This window comes from Porites lutea, chromosome 1 (genome assembly GCF_958299795.1).
Source record: "Porites lutea chromosome 1, jaPorLute2.1, whole genome shotgun sequence".
In the NCBI taxonomy this organism is placed as follows: Eukaryota; Metazoa; Cnidaria; class Anthozoa; order Scleractinia; family Poritidae; genus Porites; species Porites lutea.
In genome coordinates, this window is record NC_133201.1 from 54310436 (window position 1) to 54329575 (window position 19140).

Here is a 19140-nt window from a genome sequence, read left to right on the forward strand (position 1 = left end):
TAGGTATTTCAAATCTTACTATTTCAGCTGAACTTGACGGAATTCCAGCTCCTAAAGAATTTCTAAACTGGAAAAACAAGTTCTCTTGCCAAAAAAACACTCTTTCTAGACAATACAGTACCTTACAACTTGCTTATATCTGAAAATATTTTGAAATTTAGGAAGTGAAAGGCCAAGACAACCTCCAAACACATCAGACAATATTAATTAAGTATAAGTCCTATCTTAATTCCACAAAAATTCAGTCTTTGTATGTTTTCATGCAGGAAAGTCTTTAGTAAGTGCAAGAAATTTTTTAAAATAATCTTTGAAATAAAGATACACTTGAATGCGAGTAAAACGGATTTTCACTGAAATGTTTGATTGTAAGACTAGTTAAAAACGCGCTTGTTCCATATCCAGCACTTATAGTTTAGTACCATAATTTCCTCTGCCATTCTTTACTCTTCTCCAAAAAAAAAACATCTAAACAAGGTTGAAGCTTATTTGCATACGTACCACAAATGAATGGTAGAAACCTGATTTGAGGGTTTCCAAGTGCTTTTTCTCTACTTTCTGAGGTTAATTTTTAAGTTTTCTCAATTTCACTTGCTTTTATGGGTCTTTCATTTTGCTGGGTTTTAACGATAAAAGGTTTTGCCTTACTTAGAAATGTACATACTAGGATTATTTTTTTGCGGGGTGTGGGTGAAGAGCGGCGCCAACAATTATTTTCCTTTAGCTAGTTATAATGACAACCATCTTGTATTTTGAATTTTGAAAAAACTAGAAGAATAACTCATCGCAAAGAATGCCGCGAAACATCCGGGAATTTCTCATGTACGGCGGTAAAATTGAAATTTCGTGGAGAAAAGTACGTGTGACAACAGAGAAAATGGCCCAAACGCAGCCACCTTTTAGTAAGTTTTTCTGTTCTAAGTGTTTACCGGCTCACTAATTCCCCTATGGTTTCTACAAGTATTATCAAATTCGGTTTGAAAATTGGCTATTTTAGATGCTTTGCAGTATACAAGTTGTTCTTTAGGCGGAAACGGACGACGAATTATACAATTAATAGGTTAAGTTTACCTTTTGTAAAGTTTGTGTTTTAACAAAATACTTTTATGTAGTTTAGTTCCAGACATGACCGCAAGAATAGTTTTCCGTATCTTCGTTCTGGCTCTCCTGCTCTACAGCGCAGTAACTCAAAAATGTCCTGCAGGTGGTAGATCCGAGAGCTCCATCGTAGGCTGGATGTTACGAGGACACGTGTACGACACTCTTCTCACTGAACTTCCGTTTACGTGCGTATTCAAGTGTCGCGAAGACAATCGATGCCAAAGTTTTAACTGGGTTATCTCTCTTCTCACGTGCGAGTTTAACAACAGGACAAAGGAAGCCAGGCCTGAGGACTTCATTCCAAACCCAGACAGATCTTACTATCGACGCGATTTACAACGAGGTAAGCCATCATTAATTGCCCAGGGTAGTTTTATAAAGGCCCTTACGGGAAGGCTCCCACCGAAAGGGGTACCTCTGACAGGCTACATATGTATGAAAGAGCTAACAAATTTCGCTGCTTGAAGTATATGAAAGGGTAGGAAAATTAGTCATCTATGTAGGCCTATAAAATGACTTAAAAGAGCTAACATATGCATTTTATGGATGAGAAAAAGCCGAGGGAAATTTTTCTGGTTTTGTGTTTATTCATGTTTAAAAGACTGAGCATTTACAGCAGTTAAGAGGGATGCAAAATTACCGTAAAATCCCGCGTTAAAGCTCCTCTCGTCCCTCCGGATTTAAACCCATCCATTTGCTAACGAAGATATTATTCCGGAAATAAGCCCATCTTATGTATAAGCGCGTTTTGTAAAACAGTAGCCACTTGAATTGGAACCATGAAACTACGAAATTGTGCAGGTGAAATAGAAAAATGAACTTAGTTAATGCTACCCAGAGGACCGTTTCTTGAAGTTTTTCTACTTTTGTCCTGTTCCGTTCCAGTTGTTGAATTGTTTTATAAATGTTTCTGAAATACATTCTCCATTTATTGTGATAAATTTATAGTGGTATGTTTGCTTTAATTCGGTTCAGATGTGTTTTATCCCGTCGTTTCCAAACATTTTTTTTTTCGCTTATACCCCGCGCCCCTCCTCCTTTATAAGCCCACCCAAAACCCTTCATGAAGTTATATAAGCCCAGGGCTTTAACGTGGGATTTTACGCTAGTTCTAACATTCGTGAATCGAAGGTATACGAACCTCTCTTGTCAAAAACGTTGTATAAAGGGGTAAGGGGTAGGACCTCTGGGCGGAACCTCTGGTCCTGTATAAAACTTTGTTGAGTAGCGCCCCGTGCATAAAGTAAAAACTATGCAGGGGTAAAGGCACACTGATAATGAAGGATTGTTTTAAAACCTTTCAGTTCCCCTTGGTTCGATTCAAGAACTACCAGCTGAGACTTGTGACGAAATAAAGTGGAGTGAAGGACACGCTGTTAGCGGGAAATACTGGTTTTCCACTATAAAAACTGGTACATCTGTCTTGGCTTATTGTAATATGGAGACCAACGGTGAGTTTAGTCAATTACATAATCGGCGATTGCTGTTAAGCTGATTGTGCCCTCTGATAAGTTAATTTATGATTATAAGACGACTGACGTGAATGTTTCATATTTAGTCTGGCGACCGATGAAAAATTAACCGGGAGATTTAAACTGATAAGACACGGAGAAAAAAAGATAAATTTAAAAGGAAAACAAGACTCATGTCAAGAAGGAATGAGTACTCTCAGCGTCACATGTTAGGGCCTGAGTTAATGTCCTTTAATGATTTTTTCGCCAATCAATATGTTTGTTGTTCTAGATATTGACGAATGCAGTGCTTCTTCTCCTGTATGTGACATCAATGCCAACTGCTCCAATACTCGTGGATCGTATATCTGTACCTGCAGGGCAGGATATACAGGCGATGGAAAAACTTGCCAAGGTAGGATAATGCTCGATTTATTTTGATAACAACGAAGATGGCAGATTCCCAGGGACTTGTAATGAATAGTAAAAATCGGCAATCCATCGAATCCAGTCTTTTTATATACGGGCAGTGCATCACATCATGCCTCGGGTTATACTTCTAGCCCAGTAGAAAAAGAAAAACAAAATTATGAAGCAACAGCACCGGGTAACCCTAGGTTTTTGGAACAGCCTATACAGATAAACTCTGCTTTAATTAGAAGAATTATGAGAGATGTATAAAAAACTGAGATGAGTTCTTGCGCGGACAACTCGATGGCGAAAAAGAAGAAAACTCTAAAACGTTTTGGTTCCCTGTTGAGGAAATTCAGACTGTTTTCAACGTGGATCGAGCAAGGTTGAATATTTTCATTATTATTTCATTATTATTATTATTTGATTTTATTTTGTTAGCAAGGAGCCTTCGATAGATCCTTGTGGAACTCCAATATTTTTGTTTTTCTAGACATTGACGAGTGCAGTGCTTCTCCTCCTGTATGTGACATCAATGCCAACTGCTCCAATACTCGTGGATCGTATATCTGCACCTGCAAAGCAGGATACAACGGCGATGGAAAAACTTGCGGAGGTAGGAGAAACTATAAAAGCTAATCTAAAGGTCAGTTACTTTACTGTTATAACATCAATTACGGAAGTTTCCTAAGGACGTGCGACATCATAGCATTCAAAATGGCGGCTAATGAGATCAGCAATCCGCTTTCTTATCTAGCATTGTATGACGTCATACCTCATGTTATGCTTCTGCTGGAGCCTATAACACGGAGCGAGTAACTTCCATGAACTCTTGTCACGGCGTTTTCACCAACGATTTTGGCGCGAATTTAGAATATCGTTTAGATCCCCCAAACCAGTCAGCAAAAGGAAAGGCCTGAAACTGGCATTTTTGACTTTTAAATAACTCTGCATCATGAGCCGCCACTTAAGATCATGCGCAACCTCACTTCCGTCCAAAGTGCAAATGGCGTAAATTTAAATCATCTAGCTCATAATAAGGATTAGATTTGAATAAGGATCTAGGATGTTACCTTCATACTTATTTATCAGCATACATACACTTTTCTATAATTTCATTTATGTCTACATTTTATTGTACATATAACGCACTTATTTTTCTAAGTATATAATTACTTCTTTTAAGAAATAATTACTTAAAAGTGGTCCTTAAGCAATTATTGAATGAGGCTAATTAGGATGAAAAACTTTGCAGATCTAGGGGGATGTTGAGATAGACTGCTTGCAGTCCGCCTTTTCTCTTAAAATCCGTCAAGTTCTTATCTCATCCAGCGCGATTGCATACCACGACGTTATTAGTGAGCTTAAGATCCGACGACGGCGAGATTCTACGACGGCAGACTTGGTCGAGGGGGCTTGGGGTGAGGTCGCCGTCGCAATGGCGCGAAAAATAGTATTAAGAAAGCTCGCGCGACGGCGGGTTGTTGTAACGCCTTTTCCCATTGAAGTTTAGAAATAAATACAAGAGCGATGGCTACTTTTCTAGAAATGTTCGTGAATTGTTACTGACAAGTTTCGATGATGGTGACATTTCAGAAGATGAATTTTTACTGTTGTATGATGTCAACAGATCTAAAAATCTGGATTTTCCCTACCAGAATTATGAACATTTTGAAGACTTCATCTCGACCTTGGAAACCGGTTAAATCGATTCACCGTCAAATCAGTTCAGATCTTTCTAAAGCAAATCAAAGCGGTCTCAGTCATGTTTGTGTACATGTGTACATGTGCAATATGCCGCCTAATTCAAGCATAAACTAATCGTGATGTTGTATTTTGAGCAGTTTCGAGAAGCAAGCGTTTCGTGTCTCGACGACGATGCATTTTTTTTGTCTTACTGAAAGCTCTTGATTATAATTACATTGTAAGAGAAGCCGAGTCAAAAAAAACGCTATTTCGAGAAAAGATGAGTGACATAATCCACTGGACCTCAATTTAATGCCGAAACAAGTCTACGATATCATAATTGTTAATAAACACATCAATAAACACAAGAAAAAACTTGTAAAACTTACTTGGTTGCTTTCTTTGTCGAGTTGACCGAGTCCATGGCGATTAACGAGTCAAACTGTTTAGAGAAGGCAAACAAATTTAATTTAAATACCGTGTTCAAATCGTTTAAGTCGCTTAGAAATTCGACAAAAATGGTCTACTGAGAATAAACTGTTAACAGTGCTAAAGAATTTCACTCAAAATGTGTTTAAATGGCATTATTTTGATCAAGTTTACTCACGTTTTACACGCGACGGCAAAATGGCCTTCTTCACGTCACAGACAAGGCCGCTACGGCGGGAAACTTCGCAACGACGGCAGCCGGAAGTCTTTCTAGCAGTAATTTCACTTCAGCTCGCCGTCACAGACGTCTGCCGTCGTCGGATCTTAAGCAGGCTATTATTAAAGGGACGAGACAGGAAAAGACGGACTGCTGACTCTTTTGTAGTAAACAAACCCTCCGTCAGCCCAGAAACGGAGTAACCGATTGGTCAATTGCACAGCTGTTGACAGATCATTAACTGGTCTGTGGTGAGATTGCAATCAATAAAAATAGTCACACGTCACAACTAACTGCAAACAATAGCGAATCAAGCAGTAATCTCAGTAATAAAACTTATAAGGATATCTTACAGAAGGAAATTGCTGTAAATTGTCTCAAGGGAAACGGATTCAAGGCAGTCTTACCGGATTTAAAGAAAGGGTAATTTTTTCAGTTGTTTATGTTCTATTTATAAATCGTTTCAAGTTACTCGTGTTTAATTGATTAATTAAATTACCTTGACAGCTTCGCTGTTCCCCGCAAACAGAACAAAAGAGTCACTGAGTCTCTTGTTTTTTCTTCTCGGGCTTACGCCCTCGTTTCTAGCGGCTTGCTTCGCCGCTCGCGTGCTTAGGTTTCGTGTGCAGTAACTTTGCAAAGAAAAATAAGAGACTGCTCGCAGTCTAATGTTGAGGTGGATAACAAGTGCATCCTCCGAGATCTGCATAATTCTTCACATTATACGAAAGCCTCATTCATTTATTGTGTTTTTTTGTTTTGTTTTTTTCACTCAAAATATTTCTTAATTCTTATTTAACAATTTTACCTCCTCGAAGACTTTCTTCAAATTTTTGGCCTTTTTCTCGGCACAGTTTTTACTTGCAGATAACATCCATCGAGCGATTTTTTTTGCGTATTCTTGCAATTCTTCCATTCAGTTTTAGTGTATAATTCAGCTATTCCGGATAGTCGTGAACGCCTTTTTTTTTCAGAGTTCACTGGTTAATAATCAGCTAGGCGGCCGCGCCAGGAAATGAAGTTGATCTATACGATATTAAGAAGATGCGAGCAATATACCAGACATAACTAATCGATGACATCAATGACATCAGTGAAATCAATGAGTAATCAATAGGTAATCGATAGGTAATCAGTTGATTAGTCATTGATTATTGCCGATGATCAATGAGTAATCGATGACTAATCAATAGGCCACAAAATTTTTGGTCATCGATTAGTTATCGATTGCATCGATTAGTCATTGATTGCAAAGAGAAAGAAAAGAATGAAAAAATAGAACGTATGAAACAGAGATATGCCGAAAAATGACAACAGCGGTTCTAAAACAACTCTTAAAAGATAAAGGAATCGCGTTTAGCTCAAAGGCCAAAAAATAAGAACTTGTACAAATATTCAGTACTCAAGCTGGTTATGTGACTGCTTATGACGGATGTTTCCCTAAGCCGAAGCGGTTTTACTTTGCTGACAAACACCCACAAAAAAAATCTATAACCACGTAGCCGATTCTTGTCAGCGTACTTGTTAGTTTCATTTTCAGACTGGTTGGTTACTGTTCAGTTGTTTGTTATTAAATAAAGAGTTGGGTAAAGTGAAATCGATATTGCACAATTGAGAATCATCTGTATTTGTGATTAGCACTTTGCGTCTCGACATCGTCAACAGGATCTTCAGATACAAGGAAAAATGCGTCTAACACAGATAAAAGAATCACAAACGAAAAAAAATGGTACAAGAAAGCAAGAAAGTGTCTTTCGTGCGCAGCATGATAGTCGATGAGTAATCGATGGGTCATCGATGAGTAATCAATTACATCAATGAGTAATCGATGTCATCGATGAGTAATCGATAGGCCACAAAATTTTTGGGCTTCGATTACTCATCGATTACTCATTGATCATCGCCAATAATCAATGACTAATCAACTGATTACTCATCGATTACTCATTGATTACCAATTGATGTCATTGATCATCGATTAGTTATGTCTGGAATATACCATCGATTTGATGGTATATTGCTCCATCCTCCAAATATGGTAACTGCCAGTTGATTAGGGGCTTTGAGCCAATCAGAAGCAGCGAAGCATTTTGAATGAATAATTGTAATTAACGTATTCTATTTATGCTATTTCATTTTATAAGTTGTTCATTTATGTTTATCGCACGTTTTAATATATCTATACAGATACTTTAGTGTGATAAGTGTTTAAATTATTTTAAGTGCTATCAGTTTCGAAAAAACATGTTACCTGAATCACCTTTTCTTTTCTCTTCCCGTACATCAGTTTTCGCAGAGGGACTGACTGACTCCGTTATCTTAGGAGATAATGTGCATCACTTATCTAATTTAAGCACATGGCTCAAACCGGTCGCCCAAAGCGAATCTTCAAAATGGAAGCGATGTTGGCGTGCGTCCGTGGATGGCTGGGCTGCCAGTACTTTTCACAGCCAGTGTTACAACAAAGGACCAACTGTAACAATCATAAGAGTCGGAGGGAATTACATATTTGGAGGCTACACTAGTCTCTCATGGGGTAAGTGATCTAATTTTGACAGTCTACACACCATACAAAGCCGGCCACCTTTTAGTATCACACCGTGGTTGCGTGTTTGCGTATACTAAACTGGAGGGACGTACGGACCCTCGACCGGCCCCTCTCCGACAATACTGTTTACTTACTCTCTCCATTTTAACAAAACAATGTTTGGGAATTTGGGTTTGTATGATTAACACCAATTCTGTAGGGTTACTTCATTAGGGAATCGTATTCGTATTCGTAATCGTAACGTTGTTTCATGCAAGAAAGTCAAACAATGATACTATTATGAAAATAAACAGCTTTTTAAATAACAACATGAATTTAAAACAAATGTAATGGGGAAACGATGGATATGGGTGTTGGAATGGGTTAGGGCTAAATCTTCACGAAGACGGCTTTCTCTCTCATTTTCCATCAATAAAGCGCAAATAATGCGAAGTAGTGGTATATACAAGGTGAAGAAAGTTCTGTTCAGTCAGGGATGACAGCTTGACTTACACCAGTGCTTTATCACCGGTGTATGTAAGCGGTTATATTATTCTAATATTTTACCAGCCGAAACTCGGCCAGGATTTTTTGCAAGCCATGTGGGTTTTGACTTTTGAGCTAACTTGAATGGGTGCGGCTGGAACTTCAAACGAAGCGGGTGGAAGTTCGGGAATTGCATCAGCTTTCTCTTCCATATATAATACCTTTGAAAAGTTTTGTTGTGAATTTCTTAGACAAGAAATTGTCCAGGCTCTTCTTAAACTTATTGTCCAGGTTTTTTCGCAGGTGAACTTCTGGGCCAAAGTAATTGCTGTTTTGGCGATGATACAAACTGGTGTGCCTATCTTGAAAACAATTTCTTTGGCATTCTGTGAATTACGAGCTGGGAAATGAAATAGTTGTCCGTCCAACATCAATAAACAATCATGAATAAATGGCAGGCGGCCATGTAAAATCATTACAAAAGTACATTCCTAACCTGGTCTAAGCTGTTCGACGCCTACCTACGCTAAAGGTTTGGATCAGTTAGGTTAGAAAAGGTCTCCAAAAAATAAAAAACACATCTATATATAGGACACAGCACAAACGACTGGCCCATCATTTATAAGGTTCATAACCTGTATATTGTTCACGTCCTTTCACTAATGGCAAAGGTCAATGTCAAAAATATTGCATGTCCCCTCTGTTACTCAGCAGTACTTCATTCGCTTAAGTTAACCATTTACCAGAACAATTTTCATTGTACCTTAATGTTTCCATCCTTTTTCCACTATTGATAATACTTGTGAAAACATTACATCCGCAGCAACGGCATTGATCACAACACAAATCATTTCGTCTCGACCCGGCAGGGTATCAGGAACGCGCGCGGGAGTACAAGATTAAGTAATGACATACGCTTCGTACATTTTACTCTGCGTATACTACAAATCAGGACGAAACTCTATAAATTGATGTTTAAAAACAAACAATTTGGTCCATAGAGTAACGTCATCGCCCAAAAATTCAGCAGCGTCAAAAATCTAGCCGGAAAACACAAATACATATTTCAGACACTGTCTGAATGCAAAATTGTGCTACTGCACACAAGTTGAGCCGTGCATGACACTGATTTTAACTGAAATTAAAGTAGCCGATGACATAGTTATGTTATTGGTGGTGGGGGTGACATAGACTTATTCACGACCGAATTATAGGGCCAATTCGAATTACGCGATGACGTAATAAAAGGGCTGCGATATCCAGAATTAACGTCGATATGGTTTATAAGCTAAAAACTGACGTTGAAACTCGCGCCTATGTACAACTTTTGATGAATTTCAAAGGGGTGCGTCCTGAAAATATTTTTAATAAAGTGGATATTTCTCGTTCTTCACTTTATCCTATTGTTAAGGCCCAAACAATCACGGATAGGGTAAGGATTGACACGTAGTGGGAATAGTCACTGGCCGGCCACGGAAATATGGAGCGTTAGTGAGGAGCGGCCGTCACTGCGTTCAATATCGAAACTACGGAAAAGTGAAGGTAAATTCATGGCCAATTCAATAAAAAAACTAAGGACAGCGTAGCAAACATTGCAAGTGTACACGAAAACAATTACTTTCAATCCCACCTCTTGACACCCTGTGTGACATGATAACGCAACGCAAATAGCGTGACGTAAGCGCATATGTCTGTATTTCGACTGCATTTCTCAAGCGAAACCCTGTGTTTTTGTGTATTGTCGGCAGAGAAAATGAAAAGAGAGCTTTGAAACGTGAACTGGTATTTGACTCTCAAAGAAAACGACAGCTCAAACTGAGGAAAACACTGCTTCCTTCGTGTTACAACGGTTAACCACCTTTCGGCAAACGGAAAGTAACATTAGTCTGTTATGACCTCTTAATGTCGATATGTATTCTCGTGGTTAACCGTTGAAACTCCTTATTTGCACCACATCGCTGGAATTTTTCTCGCCAAGAATAGGTATTGCGAAGCACTTTCTACATAGCGGAATCTTCTCTTGCCTTTTGTGAGGAATTAGCGCATAAAAAAGGAACATTTTCCAGCGCATGGCCGTCATCGATCACGTGTTATCCCGCTTTGCTTGTCATCAGGTGAACTTCTGGGCCAAAGTAATTGCTGTTTTGGCGATGATACAAACTGGTGTGCCTATCTTGAAAACAATTTCTTTGGCATTCTGTGAATTACGAGCTGGGAAATGAAATAGTTGTCCGTCCAACATCAATAAACAATCATGAATAAATGGCAGGCGGCCATGTAAAATCATTACAAAAGTACATTCCTAACCTGGTCTAAGCTGTTCGACGCCTACCTACGCTAAAGGTTTGGATCAGTTAGGTTAGAAAAGGTCTCCAAAAAATAAAAAACACATCTATATATAGGACACAGCACAAACGACTGGCCCATCATTTATAAGGTTCATAACCTGTATATTGTTCACGTCCTTTCACTAATGGCAAAGGTCAATGTCAAAAATATTGCATGTCCCCTCTGTTACTCAGCAGTACTTCATTCGCTTAAGTTAACCATTTACCAGAACAATTTTCATTGTACCTTAATGTTTCCATCCTTTTTCCACTATTGATAATACTTGTGAAAACATTACATCCGCAGCAACGGCATTGATCACAACACAAATCATTTCGTCTCGACCCGGCAGGGTATCAGGAACGCGCGCGGGAGTACAAGATTAAGTAATGACATACGCTTCGTACATTTTACTCTGCGTATACTACAAATCAGGACGAAACTCTATAAATTGATGTTTAAAAACAAACAATTTGGTCCATAGAGTAACGTCATCGCCCAAAAATTCAGCAGCGTCAAAAATCTAGCCGGAAAACACAAATACATATTTCAGACAATCAGGGACAAAAGTAGTTGACACACTTGCTTAAAACGGGTGCTTTTAACAAACATTTAATTCATTTATTATTTCATTCCTTTTAAACGCCGTAAATCCCCCGACCCCCCGAATCAATGTTGTCTGAAGTAAAAAAAAGACTTGAGGGTCCAAAATTCAACATTGATTTTGGGGGGAAGGGGTTGGGGTAGACAGGGGAAGGGGATAAGTATATCCACTATGTAAAAAGGGGCCATTTTACGGAAGTGTGTCAACACTTTTGTCCCTCATTGCAGATCTTTCATTAACAAGAAGACGTCCGAAGGCGCTTACGCGGGATGTGTTGGTGTAAGAAAGAATTTCTGTTATGTTGAATGGCAATGGAAAGTTGGGTAGTTTTTCAACAACAAATGGGTGAAGGAGAGACGGAGATGTTCTGTTAAGGACTAATACACTCTAGAAGATGAGTTACACGCAAGGGTTCCTTTGCTACGCAAGATGAAAGTTGCATCAATATTACCACCATATATGTTAAGAGTATGGGTAGTTCACTTAAATTTGCATTCCCTTTACTAATTTCCTCAAAAAATGTACTTCCACATTCCGCGATAGCATGTTATGTATCATACTTCCAATAACTAAAGGGCTGTAAGGCTGTGCTCTAGGGAAAATTTCAGGGAGCCCTTTTGGCTCCCAAGCAATTTGTATAGGTAATAGCATGATTTGTAGTGATATTTCGCATAAATACCACGAGTGATATTTCGAAATTGTTATACGTAATTTCACAAGCCGTTAGGCGAGTGAATTTTGAGACAATTTTGAAATATCACAAGTGCATGGTATTTATGCAAAATATGTCGTACAAATCATGCTATTATTTGTTTATACTACTACCCTCAAAAGGTTTGTAATTTTCACATGTAGGTATTTCAAATTAAGCTGAAATACCACTGCTCAAAGCCAATCAAATTGCAGAAATTTCTCATGCAGTAGTGTAAAACCTAAAACACCTAGATGGTCGCCCAAAGAAAATTTCAGGGAGCCCTTCGGTCTCCCAAACATTATAGCTGGGGTGCCCTGGCCACCAAGTTGTTAGCCCAAATTACTAAATCAGTGAGCTGTTAGTTAATTATTAAAAATTAAACAAATCATTTTCTGAACAAGTCAAGCAGAATTTTGTGAATATTTTTTTCATGAAAAATCACATCCTTTGACCTCCTGAGCGTCCAAAAAAAAAACCGCATGTTATCATATGAAAGTAAGTTTTCGCGCCGTATGAGAAACATGGGCAACGCCGCAGAATATTTCATGTTTTTTTAAATGGAAAGTAAGATTATGGTCTTTTCAGTTATGTATTTCTTACAAACATTTTTGGGTCAAACATAAGGGTACTATTCTTTTTACTAATCATTTTTATTTAGGTTGAAAAGAAGTTCGGTTAAGATTGACTGAGATCCCGCGGGCCGTGGGGCTTTCCGGGAAAACTGCTGATTTCAACGAAACCGCAGCCGCCCCAAAACTGTTATCTCTTTTGAATAGATCATCATCTTGTTGGAAAGTCGTCGTTTAAGCGCAGAACGGAAGTATTTTTTTTCTGTATTATCGGTGAAATGTTCAGGACAAATAAGCTTTTTGTGGATTCGGTAGCCAGCTAGCTCCACTTTGACCGCTAAATTTAGCTTTTGCGTATTTATTTTTAGTATGACTTGTCACGACACGAAAGACAACTCGGGACTTAATAGATTTATACCCGATTCTAAAACAATCACAATAATAGTCGTCTCTTTTCTTTTTTATACATCGTATTTTACTGGAATAACAATCTTAAGTTATGTTATAGCCTCACTGACACAGCAGTAAAAAACAGGTAAAAATATTTAATTAACATAAAAGAGTGACTCCCGTTCAGTTTATTCAGCGAATTTTTAAAATACAAAACTGTTGTTTTGCGTCGCCGACCGTACTTTACGCCTGTCAGAGCAAAAGTAACAATTTCCTTTGAAAAACTAATTAATGAACCATTCTAGTTTGAAGAAAAAATTCCAATGTTATTTTGAAAAGCTGTTAAAATCAAAAGCTGTGCAGCTTGTTACGTTAATAGTCAAGGATTATGCTACATGTGAATTCACGTGAAACGACCTTTGAACATCAACGCGTGCCCGCTGCGAGATTTAACAACATTTTCTTAAAGCTTTTTTGATAGACATGCTACGTTGTTGCTACATACAAGTCGACCTCAAGAGTTTCGTAGCCAGCGGAGCGTTCTTTTTAAGCCGCGAAGCGACCGAACGAGCTACGACTTCGTAAGTAATAAATTTTAGACATTCTAGCTTTTTGACGGTAAATCAAGACTTTTCCCTTATTTGCTGACGCAGTATCTTTATTCTGCTTGAGCAAATCAACCTGACTTGCAAGTGATTCGAAGTTACAGCCAATAAAAATCACACAATTTTTTCAGGACGGGCTCGGGATGCGGGAAAGTTAAAAAACCGAGGTATTTTTTGACTCCCAAGAATACGAAAGGAATGCGCTGCCGAATTTAAGACTCTGGCTGACTACGTCATTCCCCGTAATAAATTTTATTGACACTGTCAGGGACATATGCTTTCCTTGAGTACACATTTGTTCGTCAAAAGTATCTTTTTTGTGACGCTGCACTTTGTTTGATTCAGGATCAATCAATCTTTTCTGAAGAGAAATGAAAAGTTAAGTATGTTAACATGTCAGATACTTCAACACTGCCTTAGCCAACAACTAAGAAGACACTGAACTTCACATGATATCAAAAAACAAAGTGAAAACTACTTCACAGTGAAGGAACAACCCCTTCAAATATATATCACATTAAATTCATGCAAAATGGAGAGCTGATGAGACGTTTATGGGAATAGAAACAAACAATAACAACAATGAAACTATAATGTTTGAATGAGATCTGTGAGTGTTCTCTCACAATTCTGACAGAAGATCAAAATTGGAAACTGCACATCCTACACAACTGCATTCATCAACATGATCCAACTAAAATTTCATTAAGACTCAAAGTTTACTCCAAACTTTAAACACCTGATCATTTTTTTTCTTGGAAAGAACTTTTGAATACTTGGTAGCATGTTAACAGAAAAACAAAAGCATTCACAGGAAAATTACCTTGTTCATCTCCTTCCAGGATCCAATTTTCAAGCAAAGATGCATCCTCCACAGAAAGGCTTTTGTGCAAAGATTTGGTAGTAAAAAATTGTACACGGGGAGAATCATGTCCCTAAGTGCAGTTCCTACCGCGGAAAAACAAGGACCTCGTTGTGGATAATCCCAAGCAAAATTTATGAGCAAAATCATCTAAACTTCCATCCTTCAATTATACCATTGCAAGCTTAAATGTACAGCAGCTGTAAACAATGCAAACAGAATATTTTTTACAAATCAAATATTGCTGGACCTATCGAACTGTAGCTCCAAGACGGTATTAGCGTTTTAATGAAAACATTCTCACATTTTCTCATTCGACAGTTCGGATAAAACTCAAATTTCTGTAACATACAAAGCTGTACTAATCCCGGGGGGGGGGGGGGTACTGCCATATATGGGCTATATAGGTATGTGCCGCTGTGAAGGGTATGGTTTTCAAACAGTTTACTCTAGGATAGGGTATATAAATCAGAACATTTGGGTCTAGAATAGGGTATCATTTTTCAGGAAACTGATCAGTTGGTTGAAGATTTTACCTCGACTAGGGAAACAGCTACTCTAGGATAGGGGGGATTTGGGGAGTTTACTCTAGTATAGAGTAGCAAAATTTAGCTGAACTAGCTCTGGTATAGGTTAAGGGTTCCAGAGTCCCAGCGGCACATCCCCACCCAGAAATTCCTAAAGTCCCCCCCCCCCCGGTACTAATGTACAATGAAGTGTGGATCGATGGACAAAATCACGTTTCGAACTACGCACTTTAGCTTTCGATCCACTACCTACAAGACAATTTACACACCATGACAATGGCTAAGAGAAATTCTTTACCTTCTTTATAATTTCCCTTTGTACCGAGTGACACGAGATTAAGTTGAACCAAGCGTAAGCGTATTTTTCTGTCACAAACAGTGTAAACATGCGGAGATTAAGCATCTAAATATAGTTTTTCCAGCAACAAAGTACAAGCTAAGTCATATTAACAAAACAAAGCCTAAAAATGTCTGTCCCTCTACTTTTTTTGTTGAATCCGTGATAAGAAACTTGATCTAAACAACAAAAACATTTTGGATAGTATTGTAATACGCTCTTCGATCAACAGTCGAATGTTATCGAATGGAGTGTAAAGTATTAATGAGTCAAATGAGTTAATGAGTCATGAGTCATGAGTCATGAGTCAATGAGTCAATGAGTCAGATCTGAAAAAATAAAAGTTTCGGTAGACATAATAAAATTAAGCATTACTTTTACTTATTTTGTCTACTACCTTCATTGCTGCCTGCACAAGGCCTATTTCTGACATGAAATCTCGCCCTTGGCTGTTTGTTCGCAGTTCCTAGGCCCTGCCGCATAGCAGAAGCGGAAAATAAGCCAGCCTAAATTTTGTGAGTGCCTCGGAAGAAAGTGTTTAATTCCCTTTGAACACGGCGCTTAAAGTAAATTGAGATAAACCCATTATGGAATTTCCTAGCGTTCAAAGACTCAAATCTGGGAACAGTCGTTCTTTGATATTCGGTGTGTTGATGTTTGGGCCCGGTTTGAAGTAGAAAATCGGTCATGAGTGTTTTATATCTGTATTCGGTATGTTACTCATTAGCTTGTCATGCTGGTGTAAAGGTAAGTATTCCGGGTGGTATTCATTAGGTCTTAGCGAGGAATCTTATCAAGGAGAATACAATTTTCTTTCATGCTTTGGATCGCAGTCGATCATGAACACAATGAAGACGATCCAGGACCCTAAGCGTCCGTTCCAACAATCAATAGCAGAGTTGTTTTCAGTTGATAATCTTCCCAGTGTAGTTCACCACTTTTTCCAATCAGTTTTACTTGCCTCAAAAGGTGAATGATGCTACAAGGCAAAGAAACTGAATTACAATTATTGTAATTTGCCCGAGGAAGGGTATGAAACACAGGGGCACCCAACGACAATTTTCGGAAAAATATCTGTTCGGAAGACGATTTGATATCTAGAATTTTCGTAACAGTTGTTGCAAAATTTCTTGCTTGCCTGCCTCTCCTAGGATTTTCGAACATCTAAAACATGGTCTAATTGCCTATTTTTAACGGATTTTTACCCTTAAAAGGTCACCTAGAATTTTCAGGAGCTTTTTTTCTGGCTGGAATTTTCGAAAAGGTAAGTTTTGATCCCTATAATTTTCGGATCACTAGACTTTCAGCTAGGAAATCCGAACAGATGAAAAATTTTTAGGGAATAAAAATATGCCTATATCTATCGTTTAAATACTAAAATACGTTTAACAATGTTATGTTAAAGTGGTTTTGAACTATATTCTCGTTGGGTGCCCCTGGAAACAGTGAGTCGAACAGTAGTCTGCTACATAGCCGTTTTTAGTGTCGTCACCCAGTGGGGAGAAGCGTTGCGTGACGACACTAAAAACGGCTGTGTAGCAGACTAGTCGAACAGTTGTACACAGTCAGTGTTTATATCAGAAACATACAGTGTACGAATAATTATTGTTGAGGTATTACTGTATACCCATTGTAATTTTAAATAGCTTTCCAGGCTCGTTGATTGATTAAAATCTTTCGGCAGTCATTGTTTGCATTATGTTTGTGTTTATTTACATTAGCTCGCCTGTTTAAAACTCGTGCATCAACTAATATGAACAACCTTGGGGCAGCACTTCACTTCTGGTATGGAAACTCTAGCAGTATGGATTGTCTGATGGTTTAAATGGTTCTTGAAGGGTGTCTGGGAATGCTTTTTTTCGGGGCATGCACGTAGAAGTGGCGGCAGGGCCTGGAATACTGCTAACAAAAAGCCCAAGTTGAGATTTCAGTCATGTCAGAAATAGGCCTTGCATGTGCAGGCAGCAATGAAGGAAGTAGACAAATTAAGTAAAAGGAATGCTTAATTTTCTTTTTTCTAACGAAACTTTTATTTTTTCAGATGTGACTCATTGACTAATTGACTCATGACTCATGACTCATTGACTCATTTGACTCATAAAACATCCGTTCTCTATCGAATGTGAGATTCACAATCGAAGTCGAATTTTGACACAAAAACGGGATACACATTTAACAAAACTGTCGCTTCCGTGCAACTCGGTACAAACTAATTTATATACCAAAACAAAGCCCAATAATTTTTCTTCCGCTGCTTTATAATTTCTTTTTGTACCGAGTTGCACGGAACATGCAGTGAACAAAAAGAGCAAAAATTACCCACCTTTTCGGCAAGGCCTTCCACATGCAAACCAGCGATCTCAACGTCAATAACACTGAATCAGACCAAGCCAATGCAATTTTTCGTCAGCTTCAGGACGCTATATTCTCCAGAGAACACACTTACGTCAAAACTTTGACCAAAATAATTTTTGATCTCTTACAGTGGCAAGAAATCGCAACGCTGTCACTGCCAAAACAAGCTGCCATCGCTCCTTTCCTCTAAAAAACATTTCGCGGGCATTTTCGCCTCGGAGCCAATGACATTATAATTACCCGAAATCGACCACATATCACTTTTTGCAGAGCATACGTAGACATTTTTCGCGGGTGAAAGCCAAACACAGTTGGACGGCATTGCGCATGAGCAGACCATTATTTGTATGCAGTTATTTGCAGTTCACGTGGTGGGCTCTCGGCCAATGAAAAGAAAGAAAAATTTGCCTCGAATGATAATTATGATTATGTCGAGCTAGATTCGCGGCTACCGCTAGCAGCCTGTGACTGGACATGAAAAACTTAAGACGATAAAGCATTTTATAATTTAGTCCCTTTATTACCAAAACGAGGAATTTACATTAGGGTCTGTATCTCTATCAGCTTTTTTCTTTTCTTATTTTCCTAACAGGTAACAGCAGTTGCCCCGGGTATCGATATGATTCCCAGGCGTTTCTTTTCTCGCTGGTTAACAAACCAGGATGGGCACCTGTGAAACTGCCTCAGACAGGGCAGTATAGTTCGCACAATGCCTACTCCATATACGACTGCTCGTCTTATGGACCTGTATTTGGAGGAGGCCATGACATTTACATTGGCGACTACTCGCCATCTGGTGGCAGTTACAGTACCAGCCTTGGTCATACTTACAGCCCACCAAGTGGGAACAGCTACACCAACACATTTCTGGCAGGCACTCATTCTTTTACTCCAGACGAAATAGAAACATTTTACGAAACAACCTAAAAGACAACTTCTAAATCACATTCGGTCAGGTTTTGCCCTTAGTCTTTTAATAAATATTACAGTAAGCCGGTGTAACAGTTGTAGTTTGAAAATATTACTTTACAGGTAGTTAACGGCATGTTTCTTATCAATTAATCATCCATTAAGTAAAACCTAAAAGAAAAACTACTGCTTTTCTATCGGTAGTTAACTTTTTATTTCATTCCAAATCAGCTTGCATTGCAGTCGGGATATTTATGATAAGTGAACAGTTTTTTTTGTTTTTGTTTTTTGTTTTCCCAATTAAGCGATTTTCCCTGCGGCTGAAAGAAACCGTAAAAGACGTATTTTGGGGAAAAAACTTGAACCTCTTAAAATTATCCTATCCTCCTTACAGATTTGTAAACAAGTAGACAATTCCAAAGACTAGACGGTAGAAAATTTAGTAACTGAATCCCCTTTAGTTGACAAAACTCGTGTTATCTTACCACAATCAACAAGAGCCTCTCGGCTTGCAATCACTTGATTCTTACACAATTTTTTTCCATTTTTGACATCGGACCAGTTGGAGTAGTGTTGCCGGAAAACAAACTTCAGACTCAATGCATTTCACAAACGTTTGTTTGGTGAGGGGCACAAACATTCTGCAAAATCTAGA

The 19140-nt window shown here is 38.4% G+C and overlaps 1 protein-coding gene across 1 annotated transcript; it reads left to right on the forward strand.

Moving 5' to 3' along the window:
• The first annotated feature begins 1122 nt into the window (after positions 1–1122).
• Positions 1123–18534, forward strand: LOC140932252 (uncharacterized). Its single transcript, XM_073381880.1, has 4 exons — positions 1123–1441; positions 2403–2549; positions 7589–7832; positions 18176–18534. The coding sequence occupies exons 1-4, from the start codon at positions 1123–1125 to the stop codon at positions 18501–18503; spliced, it is 1038 nt and encodes a 345-aa protein (XP_073237981.1). The 3' UTR covers positions 18504–18534.
• The last annotated feature ends 606 nt before the right edge of the window (positions 18535–19140 follow it).